General features: G+C 38.8%; 1 protein-coding gene across 4 annotated transcripts in view; it reads right to left on the bottom strand.

Annotated features, from left to right (window-relative positions):
- The window catches only part of Lancl1 (LanC like glutathione S-transferase 1), a 35660-nt gene extending 17562 nt beyond the window's left edge, over positions 1-18098 (bottom strand). The window contains exons 1-4 of one of the 4 annotated variants that reach the window (XM_004851112.3): positions 17924-18098; positions 17674-17770; positions 14267-14384; positions 606-813 (exon numbers count right to left, since the gene is read on the bottom strand). In XM_004851112.3, coding sequence (XP_004851169.2) covers positions 606-813; positions 14267-14384; positions 17674-17754 — 407 coding nt within the window. In that variant the 5' untranslated portion in view covers positions 17755-17770; positions 17924-18098. Of the gene's footprint in view, positions 1-605; positions 814-14266; positions 14385-17673 lie in introns of all 4 variants that reach the window. The other 3 variants (XM_087205801.1, XM_004851113.3, XM_004851111.3) reach the window with 3 other exon arrangements.
- Positions 18099-20092: the final 1994 nt, after the last annotated feature.

Genomic DNA, 20092 nt, shown 5'->3' with positions numbered 1-20092 from the left:
TGCAGTTGCAGCTCCCCACTGTGGATATCAGTACACTAACTAGAAGCCTAAGAGCCCTACGCACATACTTTCCAGACAAGCAGGTTTCTTAGCAGAATTCAAGAGCACTCAATAAGCTCCGGTAAGGCAATAAAAATAACACAAAAAATTTAGGGAGTTCTCATAATTTAGTGGACTGTCATGTTGTAGTGGACAGTCATGATTTACATAAAAATGAGAGTCTAGGTCTGTGTGCCACTGCCTCTAAGAAAGATAGTCTTTAATCAGTTTATGGTTCTGTAGGAGGCCTTTCTGAGCCTACCTGCATGACAGGAACTACACTTCTTTGAATTGCTGAGCATGGGTAGTGCACCTTGGATTAATACTCACATGGTTAGGCTTTTGATCCCACACTCCTGAACACAACAGCATTTTATATCTTGCAATAAAATAGGGATTACAATGGTTTTTCCTTAACAACAACACAGGAATAACATGAGAATTTATTCGATGCTGAAATTTATTTGCTGAAAGAAAAATAAACTCACTAAAATGTGTTTTTTTGTTACATATGCAAAATGTCTAACGATGCCTAGGTGATAACCCTCACAAAGAAGCATGATTACCGTGTGATGCAATCCTCTGCCTGCTTCTCGTGGTTCATCCTGTGATACAGCACGGCGGCCACTGCCAGGGGGCCTGCGTCCCCACACAGGAAGGTGATGGAGCGCTTGCTCAGGCAGTTCAGGCTTTGCTTCACATAGCCGTGTGCCATCTGCAGATAGGCAGGGTCCCCGAACACATCATGGAGATGTAAGTACAGCATGGCAATACCTGGACAGCAAAAGAAAAACGAGGAAAGGTGGTTGATTTTGCCATTTTGCTGTGCTGCCCACTCGGCAGTGTAGATTTTTTTTTTTTAATAAGGTGTAGCAAATAAATAAATTATCTGGGAGTTCATATGACTTTAGTTCTAGGCTCAATTCTATTGCCCAGCAGCTCTAAGAACCAAGAATAGGTAAATTACTTACTTGTTCTCAGTTCCCTCACAATTACAACTCTGTTCAATAATAAGGACACTAAGACTTTGGGCAATAAAGAAAACAAGTTGATTAGTTACCCTTTTTGCATTCAGGCTATTGTGTTGAATCTATTATTCTCGATGGCAAAATGATAGGTTATGAAACTATGGTCCCAAACAGTCCTCTATTTAATGATTAATAGTTTATTAAATAATAAACAAATGTTTTGTCCTTGTGAGCTAAATAAATTCAGACCAAGCAATGAAAAACTCAATTTCCCTTTATACAAAAGATAATTATTTGTGTGAGAAGGTCATTTACATAACCAAATCTGCTATCCTTGTATTCTTCTAGGCAGGATTATAAGAAAGTTATTTGACATTTGAGAAAATACATTCAATTCCTCTTCTTTTCCTCTTTCAAGGACCCCGCTACTTCGCTAACTATAACATAAAAGCTGTCAATGACTTTTGCGCTGCGTCGCACTCCACTGGCTTATTTCCCTCTTGAAGCCTGCTCCATGTAACTGAGGTGCTGTCTGTGTGTCCTTGTTCTGAACGCCTGTCACAGTAGATAGTGCCTTCCCTCGGAAGTCAGACTCAAAGATGTGGAGTAGGGAGTTAGCCTGCCTGCAGAATTTTCAGAAAGTCTTTTTCTCTCCCTTAAAATACATTTTCCATCTCATTTACCATTTTTAGAAGACAGAGAGCCTCTGTTTAAATCTAAATTAATAGAGCCAATCTCTTCACGGATTTCAATGCAGTAAAAATGCAGTCTGCAAAATTACTTTTCACTGTACTGAGGGCAATTTTAAATTTAGATAGTTTTCTCATTTTGCATGGGTAATCTCAAAAGCTTTGTGCTACAGACAATTCAATTTCACATGTATATTAAGGCCAAATTTTCATTTCCTGCCAAAGTTAATAACCTTGTCTGCTCTTTCAAAGTGGCTTGGTGTTAGTAATTCCACAAGCTGATGATCAGATGTACCAACTCTTAAGGTTTGCAGACAAGTGTACAGAACCGCGTATGCGGGTAAGAAAAAAAATCTCCTTTTCACAAATGATCAGTGTCAACAGCTTCTTCCAGAATTAGGTCCTTAATAGGCTTCATCTCCACCCATCTCACGCAACTGCTGGCAATCCATTTAAACTGTTACCCTTTCATTTTGTTCTCCTATTCCCACTGCTGCCTGAACTCCCCTAATTAAGTTATGTAAGCACCAGGGCCAGATAATGACATGACCGAGATCCAAGAAAATAAAAAGTGATTAAATACAAGTCCAGTGATTGTTTTCCTTTTCAGACTTGGGTCTCTCATGATCAACAATTCCCCTTGGCTCAAATATTTAACAAATAAAACCTATTAAGGTTTACAATTATAAGATTTCATGTATTATAAAAAACAGGTTATTTCTCATGTCTTACAATATTTCATTCTTTTTCTATTTCAATACTTAATATATTCCTATTCGTTATTCTGTCCAGATTCTGCAATTCTAGATTTGCAGGTTCCCCTCTCTCCTTCTGTTTTGGGCCTCAGTGCTGTATTTTGATTGGAGTCTTCTGCAGGTTGCAGTTTACAGCATCTGTCTTCCCTGTCAAAGCACCCATGGACAAAAGACTAAGTGATGAATGTTGCTGCCAAATAGAAGCAGTTCCTTCATGTACTTATAAACCAGCGTGGGTCAGGAAAATAAGACAAAAAGAATAAGTCAAAGGCATGTCATGCCTTATCAATAATTTTCATCCTACGTATTTGAATAAAAAATGTGGAAATTAACTGCCTATCACCAAATGTTTTAAATCTGATCCTTATGATCACCTTCATATAAATATCAAAGACTTAAAGATAGCTGGCCAGAGAAGAAATAAAGACACAGCTAGAAGGACTCTTGAGTCTTCTTAAGGGAAAACACATTCATTCCTCACACATATACTCACAGGCCTGGTCCCAGCAATATTTTAAAAAGCTTTTTGAAATGTCATTTTTGTCAAAGTCTGTTCTCCGTGGGAAAAGTCATAGTACTGCACGACTTAACAGGTAAAACACCAGTCTCTTTCCTCACCCCACTCTCGCCCCATTCCTGCTTCTTAGAGGCAACCACTTTGAGAAATGTCAGTCACTTCCTCTATGATTTGCCTGTAATTGCTAACTCTAAGGAATACTGGTTTATTCAAAGATTTGGGGTTTCACTTAAAATGCAACATTTTAGGCATGGGAGGGGAGTAATATTCATTTTTTGGAAGTTCACTGAAGCTGCATTAGAAGGTTTGGAATGGGGGTGGTGTTCAGGAAGCACAATGGGAGCAGGCCTCAGGAGCAGGAGTGAGACACAGGGCAGGTGGGTGCAGTGGAGATGTAGAGTCAACTTGAAAGGCACTTGTCCAGAAGGTAAGATCTACAGCCCCTAGTGGAGAAGGACTGAAAGAGAGACCTCCTGATGGTTCCAAGCATCCAGCTTCAACAGCCAGATGGACAAGGACACCATCTACTAAAAAGGCGACACCTCTGCCAGGGGCCAGGTCTGTGAGGGAGGACTGGAGTTGTGTCCCTGTGTGAACTCACCCCAAATAGGATTCAGGTTTGGAGAGGACACATAATCACCTCCGGAATAACAACCACCTCTGCTGGTCACGAGGTCTGGTACAGAATGACGCTGAGCTTCATCTTTTTAATATTTTCCTTCTTCTACCACAGCCTATGTTACTTCTTTAAAATGTGACAGAAAACCATTTTTAGGTACCTGCATTCTTGGGCTTCAGTCTGAATATCTGGCAAAATTTCCTTGTATGCTTTTTGTTAAGAAAAATGTAGGATAATAGAGATAGGCTTCCTTCTATCCTTTCACTTTTTATTTAGACCAGAAAATATTTAAATGAGATTTGAATTTTGGTATCATTTAACTGTCAAAGTTTAACTGTAAAAATATTAATTTTATAATTATTTTATGTTAAAAAGCCTCTCTTTTGAATCTGGATTATTTTGATATTTTCATTAATATAAAAATTAAGTTAAATATTGTTCTATGTTTTAGTTGGTCTACTCTACAGTGACTAGAGCTACTAAGCTATGAAAATTAAGGCTTTATGTTGAATTTTACTATCTTATAAGATTTGCTCACATATATGCCTTAAACATATGGATATAGTTTTAAAAGGAAAGTAATCCATAAGAATAAGGATAAGGTGAGAAATGTGCAAAGCAAAACCTAATTAGGTGCTATTTCCCCATGAATCCTAAAGTCATTAAATCAATAAAGTATTTGGATACTGTTTTAATTCTGGTGTAAATGATTCCGGTGCATTTTAAAAGTAGTTGCACTAAAAGTTTAGGCAAGTAGGGGCTGCTTTTCATTAAAACAAAACAAACAGAACCTACATATCACTTCCTTTGTGGTCCCAGTGGCCAGAAGAAACCCAGACATATTACTACGACCTTAGACTTCTGGAGTCTTCCTGATTGCTTTAGAACTGCAGTGTTAAGTGCTATACATAGTTTTTAATCATCAATCTCTATAGAAATGTAATTACAAGTGGATAAAATTTAGAATTCAGTTTCTCAGTTACACTAGCCACACCTGAAATGTTAAAACAGCCACGTGTGGCTAGTGGCTCTTGCAGTGTTCAACAGAGTGACATTTCCATCACTGCAGAAAGTTCTAACAATAGGACCATCTGAAGGCCTGGGATGGATGTCATTCTACACAAGAAGATCAGCAAGTCTGGCATGGCCTTGCAGCTCATCCTAGGCTTTTCTTGGTTTTGAAATGTTAGTAGCTAATCAATTGAAAGAAAAAATACACCATGAGTATCAATGACTCTACTGTAGGGCTGGGGATTTAGCTCAGTGGTTCCACCGCTTGCCTCGCAAGCACAAGGACCCGAGTTCAATCCCCAGTACCAAAAAAAAAAAGACTCTATTGTAATGGTGTCAGTCCTGGCTTTCTGTATGAAAGTTCTGGGGCAGATTGTTCTGCTCTGCTTCCTTCTACAGCTACTATTCTGAGATGGGAGGGTAAACTGTTTGTTTAGGGGTACTTCTAAATCCATAATTTCCTCACTCAGCTACTTATCCCCAGCAGTAATATAAATACAGCCAGCTGTTGGGAATAATTAATACTGAGCCTTTGAATTTCTGAGGGATCATTAGTCCTATTCATCTTGACCAATCAAGACCTTGCTGTGTCTCAAATATAAAGAGATGATGCAAATCTCCAGAGATAAATGATTCTCTCAAAAACACTTCTCTGTAATTCTGCGTTCTAGAAATTATTCAACATTTTTTCATTTATTTTTCAACCAGCCTACCATGGTATAATAACATTTGCCCTGGTACTTCAGCTCTGTAAGGTTAATTCCTTATAGGTCAGGGGTTTTTAGATTCCCTTCGTGTGCTCTGGTAAGAAAAATCATGGCCAGGTCAATGGCCAGTAATTCTGAAAGACAGACACTTCCTAAAGGAGGGGCAATGGGGTGTTAGTCTAAGTTCAAATAAATTGTTCCTGCACTGAAACAAAAATTCTTTACCATTTACTATGTTTTCTTCCTTTCTGATTTAGGGGAATATAAGACGTGGAAGTTTTCTCTGATTAACCGTATAAAGTTTGATCACCTGCCTTTCTGTATCAGGCTGGTGCTTTCCTATTTTAATAGAAATGTTTCCCAATTGTAACTGAATACTTGGGCACATGCATTTCTGTTTCATCGATAAGATTACAGCTGTCATTAGGGCAGCATTCACATTCCAGCCACGGTTTTTCTGAGCACAAACAGGACATCTGCTCAGTTGTCAGATTAAAGCTGAGCATCATGAGCAGCTGCATTTCCAAATATTCTAGTGCTTTTAATAAGGTAATCTAGGTAGAAAACTAGTCATGACCTTGTACCTTTAATTTAATAATATTATCCCAAACAAAGGAGTGGAAAAGAAAGGAAAGAGGGCAAACAAGTACTCTGAAGACAGGTTTTCTCAATTTCCAGAGCTGAACTGCACAATAGGAAAGAGGAGATTAAAAAAATAAAAGGGGTGGAGGAGACACTATACTTTCCTTCTCCTGCCCTCAGAGCCCTGCAGGCAACTGCTCTGGAAGTGTCACATTTGGACATACCCTTAGCCTTTGCCTCAGACTGTCACAGACGGTCACAGTGGTGATACATCTTTTAGCACAGCAGTTGTTAAGAACACTGGCTCTTCACATTGGGACTAACGCCTGTCTGTGCCACTTAACTAGCTGTGATATTTTTTTGTTACCAGGGATTGAACTCGGGACCTTGTGCTAGTGAGGCAGGCACGGTGCCACTGAGCTAAATCCCAGGCCCAACTAGCTGTGATTTCAACTTACTTCCTAAATCTTCCTGTGCCTGAGCATCTCTACTTGTACATGGAAATGACAGTAGCTACTCTATAGAGTTATTGGAAATCATGCTAATCACTTAGCACAGTCCCTGGCTTACCATAACAACTCAGTAAACACCCAACTCCATTAGAATGTGAACCTCGACAGGCGCTCAGTCACTTTGTCTTAACTCTGATTCTTGACATAAAGGGACAGAGCACAGAAGGAACCATATACTCCCTCTTCCCATGTTCCTGCCTTTGTCTTCTCTGAACTGTGAGGTTGGGAACATGCTATCTGGCTTCTCTCCTTAGCTCTCTGAAATCTGCTCTGTCCTCAGGCTCTATCACTTTACCTATTTCCAATGTGGCCATGGGCACCTTGCGCTGTTCAAATGCTGTTTAGGTGAAGACTAGGGGTGATAAAGAGGAAGCCCCCTTTACAAATGGGTCTACACAATTTGCCTTTCATCTGTTTTACCAATTACAAAGCATATATTATGAACTCTGATTTCTGGTCATGTCTCAACTGAATCAGGAGTTGGATTAAGTGACTTACATCCTAACAGATATGAAATGAGTTTAATTCTCATCCTTTCTCCATTCCATCTAACTTAAAGTAACTGTTTTTAGTTTGCATAGGTAGTAGCTAGAGTTGCAATGGCAGAGCACTTTTCATTCATTCATTCATTCATTCATTCATTCAACAAATACTTATTAGGCAACAATTACTGTATGGACCTGGCATTGTGCCAAATGTTGAAGTTTTTGGAACCAAGGGCTGGGGATTTAGCTCAGTGGTGCTGCCGCCTGCCTCTCAAGCACAGGGTCCCAAGTTCAATCCCGGGTACCAAAAAAAAAAGAAGAATGGAATGAAAATGACAAGATACAGTTGCAGCCTTCTTGGTGTTGTCTGTAAAAGTCAAATTACTTAGATACATCTTTACTGCCTATCATTTCTTCCGATTTTCTGACAACTCTCACCCAGTTCTTTGTGCACTGGTAACATCTAACCCTATACTTGTTTCAAGCATGTCTTAGTGGCTGAAGGTAACTAGAGCAAAATGATGTCGACTGGCAACACTCCTGGCAAAGATTTCTATTAGTGATTGAGAAGGGCTCTAATAAAGCTTGCATAGATCCGTGCACTTCATTTCTTCCACTTGCCCTAACAGCTCTGACCGGGAGGGATAGGTTCCTCTTGTGAAGGTGAAGGACATTTGGTGAGGGCTCAAATTCGACACTAAAATGTTGGCTCTGATGTACGGCTACTTCATAAGGAGATCAGATTACAAAGAAGACAGCAGGCCAGAGTGATTCCTTTCTAATAAATCTGGTGTCAGCGGTAACTAAGACCCGCATGCTGGAGCCAGAGCTCAAAGCCTGTACATTTGGCAGATCAGAGGAACAGCATCTTGGAACACTGTAATGACTTGCATTTAGAGTGCAAGCTAATAGTACTCTAAGGATTACACTGTGTATCCTCTTACTTAAAATGTTATGTAGCACTTGAAAAAGGGAAATATATGCCAGACTTAGCCTCATTAACTTTGTGAGTTGGTTACAGAAGCTTGGGTCATGTCTTTAAGAACTAGAGTCCTCTGACTGTGTGTGTGTTAAGTGTGAGCTGATCATTTCTCCTAGGAATCATCATAGTTAAGAGTGAGAAAAAAATGAAATTAAATGAGAGCTAGCACTTTCCCTCATTTTTTCTTAAAGACCCAAGTGAGATGAGCCATCCCTTGGGTTTACTAAACTTTTTTACTATGTTAAAAGAAATGGGTCCACAAGGCCCACTCAGTAGCTGACCATGGTATTTGATTATGGGGGCCTCTGCAACTATTTTCTATACTGTGGGCTCCTATGTGTATGGTGACGTACACCAGCAGTTCCTGATGGGGCACCAGAATAAGCAAAATATTTCCCTTGCTACACATGCCGTGAGCACATACTGAAAGAATGCCTGTAAAACTACTGGGAAGGGATTAAGGCTAAAAACATAACTCAGTGCTTATTGCTGGCATATGTCCTACATCAACATCATGACGCATTATACTTCAAGGTACTACATTTCATAAGAGAAGAGTCTGGTGAAAAGAACCAAGGCTGTCCATTTAAAACACTACTCATTAACAGCTGAAAGAGCTAATTGATTTCCTACTATGGATAATAATTCACTCAAGAAGATCCTCACCAACACATTTCAAATACAAGCAATTATAAGAAAAATCTTGTCTTGGACCAATTAATTTTCCATCCTGAAATTACATTGAATATATTAATGGATTAGTAAGGGGGGGAAATGTTTTCCATAAAGTAATGCTGGAGATTTCATTTATCTAGTTCCAACTGCCCATACAGTTTTCCAGGGGTTCTTTATGACCAATCAAAAATAACTTTTCTCAATAGACTTAATGGTGATTATTCCTGCATATCTAATAAACTTTGTTGCCCTCTCTCTTTCCAGATTCCTTTCATACTCCATCAGGGCTTATTCAGATTTTTAAAAAATAAAATATGCAAATCTGACTAGTTATTTGCCATTTCTAAAATGTCTGTCCTATACAAGTATAGACTGTCATTGCTCAAACTACTCCCTGTCAGCTTCTTTAGAAATAAATCCTCTTCACTTGTAAAATGTACAGAATAAACCCAAGTGCAGAAGCTGAGTATAAGTATTCCACACCCCCTCCCCCTGCCCCTTTTCTTAAAGAACATAACTCAGGAGTCAGAAGCCAAGCTGGGGCTTGAATTGTAATTGTGCCACCTGCTGGCTGTGTAACCTTGAATGAGGTACACGGACTTGTTTTGCTTCGTTTTGCTCCTCTGTGAAATGGAGACAGGACTGTTTCCATGCCCTGGAGCTATTTCAAGGGTTAGAATAGTGAACTGATGCAAAGCACTTAGGATGAAGTCTGCATATAACATTAGCTTTTGTATACTTTCACACACATTTTGTCATTTAAGTAGCATAACTACTAACAGGAATTGCTTTTGGATCTTACTCCTGTCTTTCAATAACTGAACGATTAGGAAAATGCACATTGCTAATCCTCATTCACTTGGAAATCAAAATTCATTCAATACATTTTATTATTAAATTACTGGATTCTTTTTCTGAACAGTAATGTATAGCAGTAATTTGTTAACTCTCAATTACTGCCTAAAGAACTGATTAATCACTGCACCCTTTTCCTAGATAAGTACAAGAGAGACCAGAGGGATTTATGGCAAGTACTGCCTCATTTGACAATAAGAGACAGTTTTGGGTTTTAAAAAATATTCCTCTTGGATGGAGGGGCTGAAGGAAGGGCAGGGGAATGGGGAAAAAAAAAGAACCAAGAGAGATTATGTAAAGGTGCAAATTTCCAATGATGAATGTCATTATATTGCATACCTAAAATGTACCAATAAAATTAAATTAAAACATTTTTTCCTCTTTTCTTTCCTAGGGTCACAGAGCATTCACTTCTCTGTTGTGAACTGGAAAAGATTCATGGATCAAGCTTATGGTATAACGCCAATAGGTGTAAATATGTAGGCTTCAGTGGAAAGGATGTTTGAATTCTAATAAAATTCCATATTAACCTCTTTCATCGCTATATTATATCCTCTACTTCTATTTTAAAATAAAAGCCAAGGTAATTTCAATTGTACAATAATTTATGAAGTGAAAATAAAATACTTTCTAAAGCAATTATTTGCTTTAAAATTTGTTTAAACTTGTACATATCACTTCAACCAACAAAGCATTTTGTATGGATGGATTACTTGGAATGACCCTATATTCCAAGTCTTAATCTTATTTGATCAAACAGTAACTATAAGACTGTACTCTACTGGGGAATGAAACATAATGAATTGGATGGTAAAGTTCCAGCTGGGTGTGGTGGTGTATGCCTGTAATTCCAGCACTTCAGAGGCTGTTGTAAGAGGACTGTGAGTTCAAGGCCACCCTGAACCATGCAGTGTGACCCTATCTCAAACAAAACAATAAACACAACAAGATGGCAAAGTTCTAATTGTAATAATCATTTCCCAAAGTATATATTACACGTAGAGGCACTCTAGCAGAAAGTTTAGTAAGCATATTGTTACCACTAGTCTCAGTTTTTGCTGCAAAGACAGGATATGGGAAAAATTATCGAACTCCAAGGTTTTGGTCTTAAGTACATAAGTACCACTAAACACAAGGGTGCTTCGTCCTCTGACTAGAACTCTCATTTTGAAGATCCAATGAGCAACAGAGACAAATCTATACACAGTATGAATAAAAGACATTATGCAGCCCAAGACATTGGGCAGCTTGAGTCATGAAGCAGAAGCAGACACATGTGACCATGGGGTTTAACGCGGATGCACGACAGAAGCAAATTAAGGACTGCAGACTCCCATAACAGCAAATATGAATTCCAGAGGATGCAGAAGCAGGAGAAAGACAGACATTAATCAAGCCAGAAAATAGCAATGTTTCACAATATTAATTCTAGAATTAGTTGCTGTTCTCTCTAGATTTAAGCTACAATTAGCTCTCGAAATACAATGATTTGGCATTCCCATAATACTTCTTTCTAGAGTAGGCTTTATGAAAAGACTATTAAGTATTAAAATGAAGAAAAAGATGTAAAAAATAAAGGAGTCATGAAATGATACAAAAATGAGTCTCCCTTGAGACAAAGAGCAAATAAAATATTGCTTAGCAATTTTAAAATATTTTGTTATTGATAAAGTTATTCTTACAAAAGCCCCTCCCCAGTTGGACAAGAGGGTTAAGAGATCCTTTTGCAAATGGAAAATTAAGGTTCACTGTCTGTGCAAAATAAAGGAATAAAGATCATTTCTTTGCTACATAGGAGTTAAAACAGGGATTACTAGGTTTTATCTAAAAATCTACTCTTTGCTTTGAGAAAAGAACAGAACCTCAGGTAACAGACTACACGTTTATCATCCATCTTTGCTGACAACAGTGACCACATGGCTATGTATAAGTCAATGCAAAATAGGTAGAATTAAAATACTAAGTAGGACTTCTAAGAAATCAATTTCAAGGGAATGCATTCTTCTTTGTTTCTTCTTCCTTCAAGCAGCCTGAAAAGCTAATGTAATGGCTGGATCTTTTGCAGTCATATTGACCAAGAGGTACAGCTAGTAACTGAGGAATTAGGAGGCAGAAAGAAAGCAGACAAAGTCCCTACTAACTTCCTGAGGCTACCATATCAGCCCTAGACTGCCTCCCTCTGGCCTTCTTTCACATGAGTGAGAAGTACATTATCTAATTTAAACCACTATAATTTTGTTTTCTTTTTCTGAGTATAGATAGATGAACCTAATTATACTCCAAGTCCTAATCCTATCTGGATCAGCATTAGCTACCAGACCGTATTTCTACTGGAGAATGATATTTACAGGAAAAGATAGTCACTTAAAGTTCTAACTAATTATAATCATGCAATTTCTTATACAAATTGTATAATAACAGAATAATTTGCAAAAGCTTTCAATGTATACCAATAACAAATATTAAATATCAATACTGAAGAAAAAAGTTTTAAAGATTTTCTACAAAAAATTAATGTTTCCCAAAGTAATACAATTTTGGATAAGTTAGCAACAAGAGAAAGCCATAAGGTAATACTTTTAAATATGGTCCTAAATTTGTTGCTGAACAAAGTTAAAGAACTATCATCCTTGTTTCCTAAGAACTATCATGTTTAGAAAGATAACATGTGACATCCACAAAGCAATATACAAATATATACATCTTTATATAAATATTGCTTTAACACAAAACACCAAGTATTTTTATTGTGTTTTTTGTGAACAAACTTTTTGGTAATACAACTGCAGTTAAGAACAGACACAAGTTGTTAAGCCACAACATAATGGAAGACGAAGGTTTTAACATGATTTTTCTATGCTCAAATCAGATTTAGTTTCCTATGCAACTCAGAGCTTTATGTTACTCAGATTGTCTGAACACTGGCACGAGGCAGAATTTTACTTATCAAAACACTGCAGAAGACAGTCTATTTTATGTGGGAATAATGGCTTTTTAACAGTGTTCGATTAGGGGATATTAGAAACCTTGCCTCAAAAGCCATTAGCAAATTTATCTAGAAGATTTTTCGCTGTATCATAAAACAACCAGCAACTGAAAACATCCTAAAACTGCTTCGCATGCCAGTTTGCCTCAGACACTTGGCATATAAGCTGTTTTCAGGGGCTAGCAATGAGTGTCAGTGATACTTAGGGACAAAAGATATTGGCATCCAAGAAGATGATGCTAAAAATCTCATATAGCCACAAATTTTAAACAATTTGCATTTTACTTTGAAGTGAAATTTCTTTTTATAAAGAAAGCTTAATTTTTACTTTCTCAACTAGCCTTAGCAATTAGGGAGGTCTGACTGATGGCTTTCCCAATATTATCAATTAATTCAAATTTGGAAATCAATCCCTACTTATTTTCCTCCTAAAGCAAAGTGCCTTACAATAATATAAGCTCATCTGAACAGGTGACTTAGAGGTTTAAGTCATTCTTTTTTGTAACCAATCCTGGAATTAAGACTAGCCATTTATCTCATTCTCTTTTTTTCTTTTATTTTTTTGGCTAGAGATAACAAAATAATAGAAACTGAAAATCTGGTCTGGGCCTTATGTATTGCTACAATGTGACAATGAAGAGCAAAGCTAAAGGCAGCTGTGTACTGTGGTGTCTAGTTTGGTTTGAATTTGGAGGATTCTGAAAAAAAGAAGTAATGTTTTCTGATGAAATTAATGTACCAATTACAACAGACCTGCATGCAACACAACAGCTAATAACATTTGTAACTTCCTTCTTGAAGTTTAAATACTTTGCTTTTATTCTTATGTTAACATTTTTTGTTAAGCTTCTAAAATCCACAAAAGTATTAAAACTAAATTATAACAGGTATAGCTGAACATTATCTAGTTTATTCTGATAAATATTGACTTAAGACTCCCTGGGATTTCAATTCTACCAATTTTATCTGCCTTCCCTATCTTCATGAGGAAAAACAAAGGATTGCTAAAAAACTGCTATAGGAAATTTCATTCATGAAGAAGCTCTCTTACTACAGTTTATGCATCACCATCTGCACTGAGACCACTGATGTCTGTAGAATACAATGTAAAATTCCTAGATCTGGTTCACAACCTATAGGATCCAAATCTGTGCTGAGAGGCCCAGTACATAAAACATCACTTAAAATCAAAGTCCTTAAACTGCAAATTTATTCCTCTTTGTCCATTTGTCAAAGTAAATGGGAAACAGTGAGTTTCTAGACTGCTTTCCCTTTTCTGTCTCTCTATACTAGCTAAACTAATTGTAGTTTTTCTACTTTTTTCTTTGGTTTCTCTCTCACATTTTGGACACGAATGTGCTATTTTTCCCCAAGTGCTTCCAAGCTTTTAGATTGGAAATACTGAGATGACACACCAACCAGAGATGATCACACAGAAGGTCTGGTTCACAGAACTGATGCTTTAACTCTAGCTCCTGTATAGATCTCAGCATAGATCTTGAGCAATTGCTCAAAAAATGACACTTCTAGTAGTTTTATTTCCTGAGAATAATCATCCTCATCTCTGTTTTAGGCAATGTATTTGAGAACTCTGCCCAATTCTCCCTACTGAAATTCCACCTCTAAATTAATATGTAATGCTGAAAACCAGTTTTTCTCCCCATAAACATCAGGCATGAATGCTGGCAGTATGTTTACCATGCCCTGAATTCAGGGCACTGGGAACCCTCCAACTCTAGGAGGTGGGAGTCACGAGGTGGAGAGCATAGCACCTTGTGGAGGCAGTGACTCACATGCTGATGCAGCAAGCATTTCAGGGTGTGGCCCTCAGGCAGACAGCACTGCAGAGGGGATGCTCAGCCAGCTCACAGCCGGCCTCCATACCTGCCCAGCCAGTGTAACTGGTGCCATCACGAGGGTCTGCTGACTTCAGGCCTCTCTCCATCTGCCGAAGGAGCTCCTGAATCTTATTGGTCAAGCGTTGTGAGAACTCAGGAGTCAGCTGTAGATATTAAGGGAAGAAAAAATATCAAGAAATACAGGCCACTCAACTTCCTGCACTATAGGCTACCAGAAACTGAAGAGTACAGTATTTCATTTCCATCTAAGTCACATTTTTCTGTCTGGGAGAACTATCAACAGCAGCAGATTAACAAAATCAAAAAGTACTACTGTTTTTCTACTCAAAGCAAGAACTATTATTAGAACTTAAATGTTGTATATAAAAATTTTCAAGTAATAGGGATTATCTATTACTTAAACCAATATTGTTCATATAATCAAAAAGTCATTTTATTAAATTAACCACAAATTAAAAGACATTTACTGCTCTGAAGCCATTGGATTCAAACAGCAGCAATGTTAATCCCCTGAAAGAAACATTTTGGTTTTATTTTTTTTAAAAAGATGCAAATTTTTTTTCTTGTTTTGAGAAAGGGTCTCACTATGTAATTCAGGATGGCTTTGAACCCTCTATGTAGCCCAAGCTGGTCTGGAACTCATGGTGATCCTCCTGTATTTGCCTCCTGAGGGCTGGGATTATGGGCACGTGCCACCATGCCTGGCTTATCGGCATTTTTTTTAAAATTGAAGAAGTAGCATAAGACAAGCAGAACACATCCATGTACCTTAGGAACCTCAAGCATAGTACAAAGAATGTTAAAGGTAGCATCAAAATTCCTCTCTAGCACAGTCCCATGAAAAAGGACGGATCCTAGGTACTGCTGAGTGCATGAGCCTGGCTATACCCTTCCTGTACCAGCTGAGTGATAATCTCTTTCTGCTCAGGTACCTTTACAGACTCAGCTTGGTGACACCTGCCCCACCAACTCTACAGGTACTCTGAAGATTAAAGGAGTTGTGTGGAACAGGTCACTTCCACTCGGGGACATAAATACTGACAGTTTTTAACCATTCTTTAGCAGGCAAGGTCTATGACAAGGAATAACGTGCACATGGCTTGAAGGCACACCACAGCCGGGCTCTGGGGTCAGGAACATCCCACAGGTAGGGGAAACTGTGAAGCCCTCATAATCATTAATCGATATACTTTATGTATCATTCACTTTAGGAACTTGCTGTTATCCCAGAATTGGATTTTTCTAAGCTGTAAAATTTCAAAACAATGTTGAGGAACATTACAAGAGCACAAACATTTTATTTCACCATGTAAGATTTGTAAAAACAAATCTAACTACTGCTTCATATCATCTTAATACTAGGAAAAGCTAGAAGGTAGTATTAGAATTACTAATTTAAAAAGACATTGCCTTCTGAGGAGCACCCTGAAAAGGCACGTCAAACTTTCTTTCTTTTTTGAGACAAGGTCTCCCTGTGTAGATCAAGCTAGCCTTGAGCTATATAGCCCAGGCTGGCCTCGAACTTGCAGTGATTCTCTAGCCTCAGCCTCCCAAGTGCTGAGATTATGTGTGTGCACCACCATGCTCAGCAGGCAAATCAAACTTTCAACCATATCTGTATTATTTATTCTGAAGCACCACTGTGATTCCTCACTTTACACTCTGAAGAAACCATTGTTTGACCAACACACCTCTGTTATTTAATTTCTGCCAAAAGGTTAAGATTTCAACAAGAAGTGAAAATATTCATTAAGATAAAATATACTTTAATATTAATATACAGGCCTATAAATCTCAGAAAGAAGAGTGCATACACATGATAAGCCACCTCCAGTCATCATGGAGAATTTGCCATCTTGCTTGGCATTACTTACAGAGGCCAAGAATTATGAGAACGCCCAAACCTCAGCAAGGGAAGTTACTTTCTGCTTGGCATATACTACATTTAATAAAGGTGACCTGAATGAAAATATTGACTGCATTTGGCTGATGACCAAATTATTCATACTCTAGCAATAATGTGATTGAGTCTCTAAAAGCCTTTTCTTCATAGATGCCACAAAACAGAGCAATTCCTTATTGAAACGTTTGAGTTAACAAATTAAGTAGGGCAGATCTCTAGGGTATAATCTTTTGGGTTCAACATCAAATAATCTTAGAACCCCTATGCTAGTTTTTCAGTAGGATCTGTCCAAAGACTATGTGGGACAGTAAATTACATTGTTATTTTTGGATCAAAGGTTACATTTATGAATATCATTTTTTCCCTTGCTTCAAAATGAATTAAATTTGTAAAAAGCGCTTCACTTATAAGCAGCCTAAATAGTGTACTACACTCGTACTGAAGACTCCTGTCAGGAGGACACACCCTCCAGTGTTTTCTTTGCTAAGTTAGCATGAAACAGCTTGTCCTCCTCCAACAACACATACACTTCAGCTTCAGGATCTGCAGAGCTAGGCAGCATGCAGGCCCAAATGGCCAAAGGGAAGCATCTAACCTCAAGATAATCATAAATAGCTTTCAGGCTGACCTTACATCCTTATACAGTTTGTTAGCCTTCGACCCTCTTCCCCATCTCTTCTACCCGTGTTTATCTATAAAAACCAATGTCTTAAGGGCTGAACCAATAGAGCCACACAAAGTGAACATATGAAAGCTGTAAGACCATTATATCACACAGGAAGTGCTTTTTGAAGTCTGCTAAGTGTCAAATAAATAAATTGGCGAAAAAAAAAGAAGCAAAAAAGCACGTATGCACTCAGGATGTCTCAAAGCTAGGCATTCTTAAAAGTGCTGTATTCCCTAAGAATTCACCCAGAGAGGTTACGAGAAACCTGCAGGCCCTGGTGTCACACACGCAGATTGGTCTTGGGCAAGTGCTTTCTGACTTGCTGACCGGTTTCATGCTCTATTGTTTTTTTATCTTTATTTTACCAGCTTTGGGGATGTCCTGCAAAGGGTGGCGATGGTACAAAGAATTTCAAGCCTATCTCCCACATCTCTCTTAGCATCAGTTTAAAGACATTCTCATCACATATCCAGTTTCCCCTCACCATTACCCTGCCTATCCCTGTGTAGTTTTAAAGGAATAACACAGCACATGTGAACACCGTTAGGATTTTCACCTCTACTTAGGAAGTAAACCAAAACAGATCAAAAATGCCAGCGACTTGATAAACTGTATAGCCCCAATTTTTATAATTTATATTCTCAGTGATTGAAGTTATTTCTTCTTTATCTCACACCCGACATTACATTTTATACATGCAATAGTATATTTTGTATATTTAAAATTTATTTTCTATATATTTTTTTCTCAAATCATGTTTCTTAAAAGGGGATTGTGATCCCTTTCGTGCAAGCCAGCGAGCTCCCTGCAGCCCTCGGGTGGAGGGCGGTTGGGGATGCAGGCGGACGGATCCCAAACTCACCCTCCCAGCAGAATCAAAGTAGCCTTCAGCCAGGGATTTGTTATAATCGGCATAAGGATTCGGGAAGGCCCTTTGAGCCATGACGCCGGAAGCGAGCCTGCAGGACTGGGGAAAGAGAGATCTCAGGCGGAGGCAGCGCCCGGGGGACCTCGCGGCCGCGACCCCCTTCCCTCCCGCTCCGCGCCACCGGACGGGGTCGGGGCTGAGCGGACTTAGAGTCCACTGAGGCCCGGTAGCAAGGGCACGGCACCTCCGCGAAAGGCTGCCAGGGCCCAGAGCCCACTGGAATGAATGGGGCCACTTCTGCACCCCACGTCCCCACGGCCGCGAGTCAAAGGAAAGGCGGAGGATGCGACCTGAAACCTTCCGTGTCCAAGGCCTCAAGTCAGGCCTTGTCTTACAATAACAGAAGCGGAGCTTTCACCGCCCACTTCCTGCCAGAAAGACCAATCAGAGCCTGCTCTAGGGTGGAGTCCCGCCTCCCCCTTTCAGTTGTTAAAGAGACAGCAGTGTGGGTTTTTTTTGTTTTGTTTTGTTTTTGTTTTTGTTTTTGTTTTTAGCAGTGTGGTTTTTAAACGGTAATACGGTACCTGCTAAATCCATTCCAGGATAGCAGCGGTGAAGATGTATCTTACAAAAAAGTACGAATGTACCCGTATTTTCTACCTTTCTTTAAAAAAAAATTTTAAGAAAGCAAATTGAAGTCTGCACTCATAAGAATTAGAATATTTTTTTAATGTGATAAAGAAAAAAGACTGTTTCGAAGTCTGAACATATTAGGATTAGATTACCTATGCACTAAAATTGTAGATGACGTGTTTCCAGAAACCTTAAGACCTTTTTATTTCATTTCAAAAGAAAGAAAAGGAACAAAACAAAACCACCACGGCCATTAGCAACATAATAAAACCAGGATATGTTGAAGAGCCATAACATGTCCTTTTGATATGGGGAAAAATAACTCCTAACCTGTTAGATATCAGATGTGCCTGAGTTCATGGTCTCACAACATCCAGGCACGTCCTAAACCAAAGGAGGAAGATAGGAGAGTTTTTTTGAAAATAATGAGAAGAATAGCTCCTGGATTTCCAAGAAGAGTCCTTAGTGGATGCCACCGAGGCTCTTTATCAGGGGGTAATTTATACAGCAAAATCACAAGGTAGATACAACATGGGTCAAACTACAATCAGCCTATAGGATTACAAGTATAGTTGCTTGGTAAACGAGTCGTGTAGCAAGGGTATATGGAAAGATTAAAGGCATTTTTGGAAAAGGATGGGTACGGTTGTTCTGGTCACCCATCTATGTATGTTGCCTATCTGTGCCCACTGAACCAGTTGGTGCTAAAGCAGTATAATTTCAAAAATAATCCTGATTTCGAACCACTGAGGTATATACCCAAAAATGTTGAAAAGAATGGGATGATTTTGCTCCAGGATCCCTATTACTGATATGGCTTCCTGGAAAGTGGTGAACTCAGGAGGAACTTGGGGGGAAGAGGGGAGGGGAGGAGAGAGGAGGGGACTGGGGGGGCGGGGAGAGGGGGAGAGAGAGAGAGAGAGAGAGAGAGAGAGAGAGAGAGAGAGAGAGAGAGAGAGAGAGAGAGAGAGAGATTTTTCAGGTGAGGAATTGAGATGATTATACTCCTCGGGTTTTTCTCCTTAATCTCCATTTCTCCTCCAGAAGACAACCACCACAATGTTTAATTGATATATTTTGTGGAAAATATATCATGTTTAGTGAAATGATGCAGTAAATACTTGAGAATCTGTGTTTTACACCTGTATTGCTTACTCTATGTACAGTTTGGTATTTTAGATAGTTGTATTGTATTTTCATAGTATGCCTCTATAATCTGTATTCTGTTGCTAATTACATAACACCACAGACTGGGTAAGTATAAAAATAGGTTTATTTCAGCATACAGTTTTGGAGGTGCAGGGTTAAGGGGCCACATTTGGTGATAGCCATTTTTCTGGTAGAGACCGGAGGTGACACAGAACATCACAAGACAAGAGATAGTCAGTATGTGTGGGTGTGTGTCTGTCTCTTCTGTTCCCCCTCCTTTACAAAGCCACCAAGATTCAGTCATGGGGGCTCCAGTCTCGTGGACCTATCTAATTCTACACACCTCCCAAAGGCCCCACCTTTAATCTCCGATAGTCATATTGTTTCCCCTCTCTTGAAACTTACACATTTAAGCCTGATTCAATCCATAGCAACCCCTATCTCATTTTACTAATTGTTCCCTAATTATGGGCATTATTTCTAATATATAATACTACAGCTTGGAATATTCGGGTACACGTTATGTTATATTATATATATATATATGCAGAAGCCAGTTGCTGGATCATAGGACATGCCTATAATTTCTCCAAAACTGACAGACTGCTTTCCAGGACTACTGGACTAGTTG

The sequence above is a fragment of the Heterocephalus glaber genome, unplaced genomic scaffold (genome assembly GCF_053883595.1).
Source record: "Heterocephalus glaber isolate CG9 unplaced genomic scaffold, H.glaber_assembly_v1.0 deba00000621, whole genome shotgun sequence".
In the NCBI taxonomy this organism is placed as follows: Eukaryota; Metazoa; Chordata; class Mammalia; order Rodentia; family Bathyergidae; genus Heterocephalus; species Heterocephalus glaber.
The sequence above is the reverse complement of the archived record's forward strand: the minus strand, read 5'-3'. Positions and strand labels throughout refer to the sequence as shown.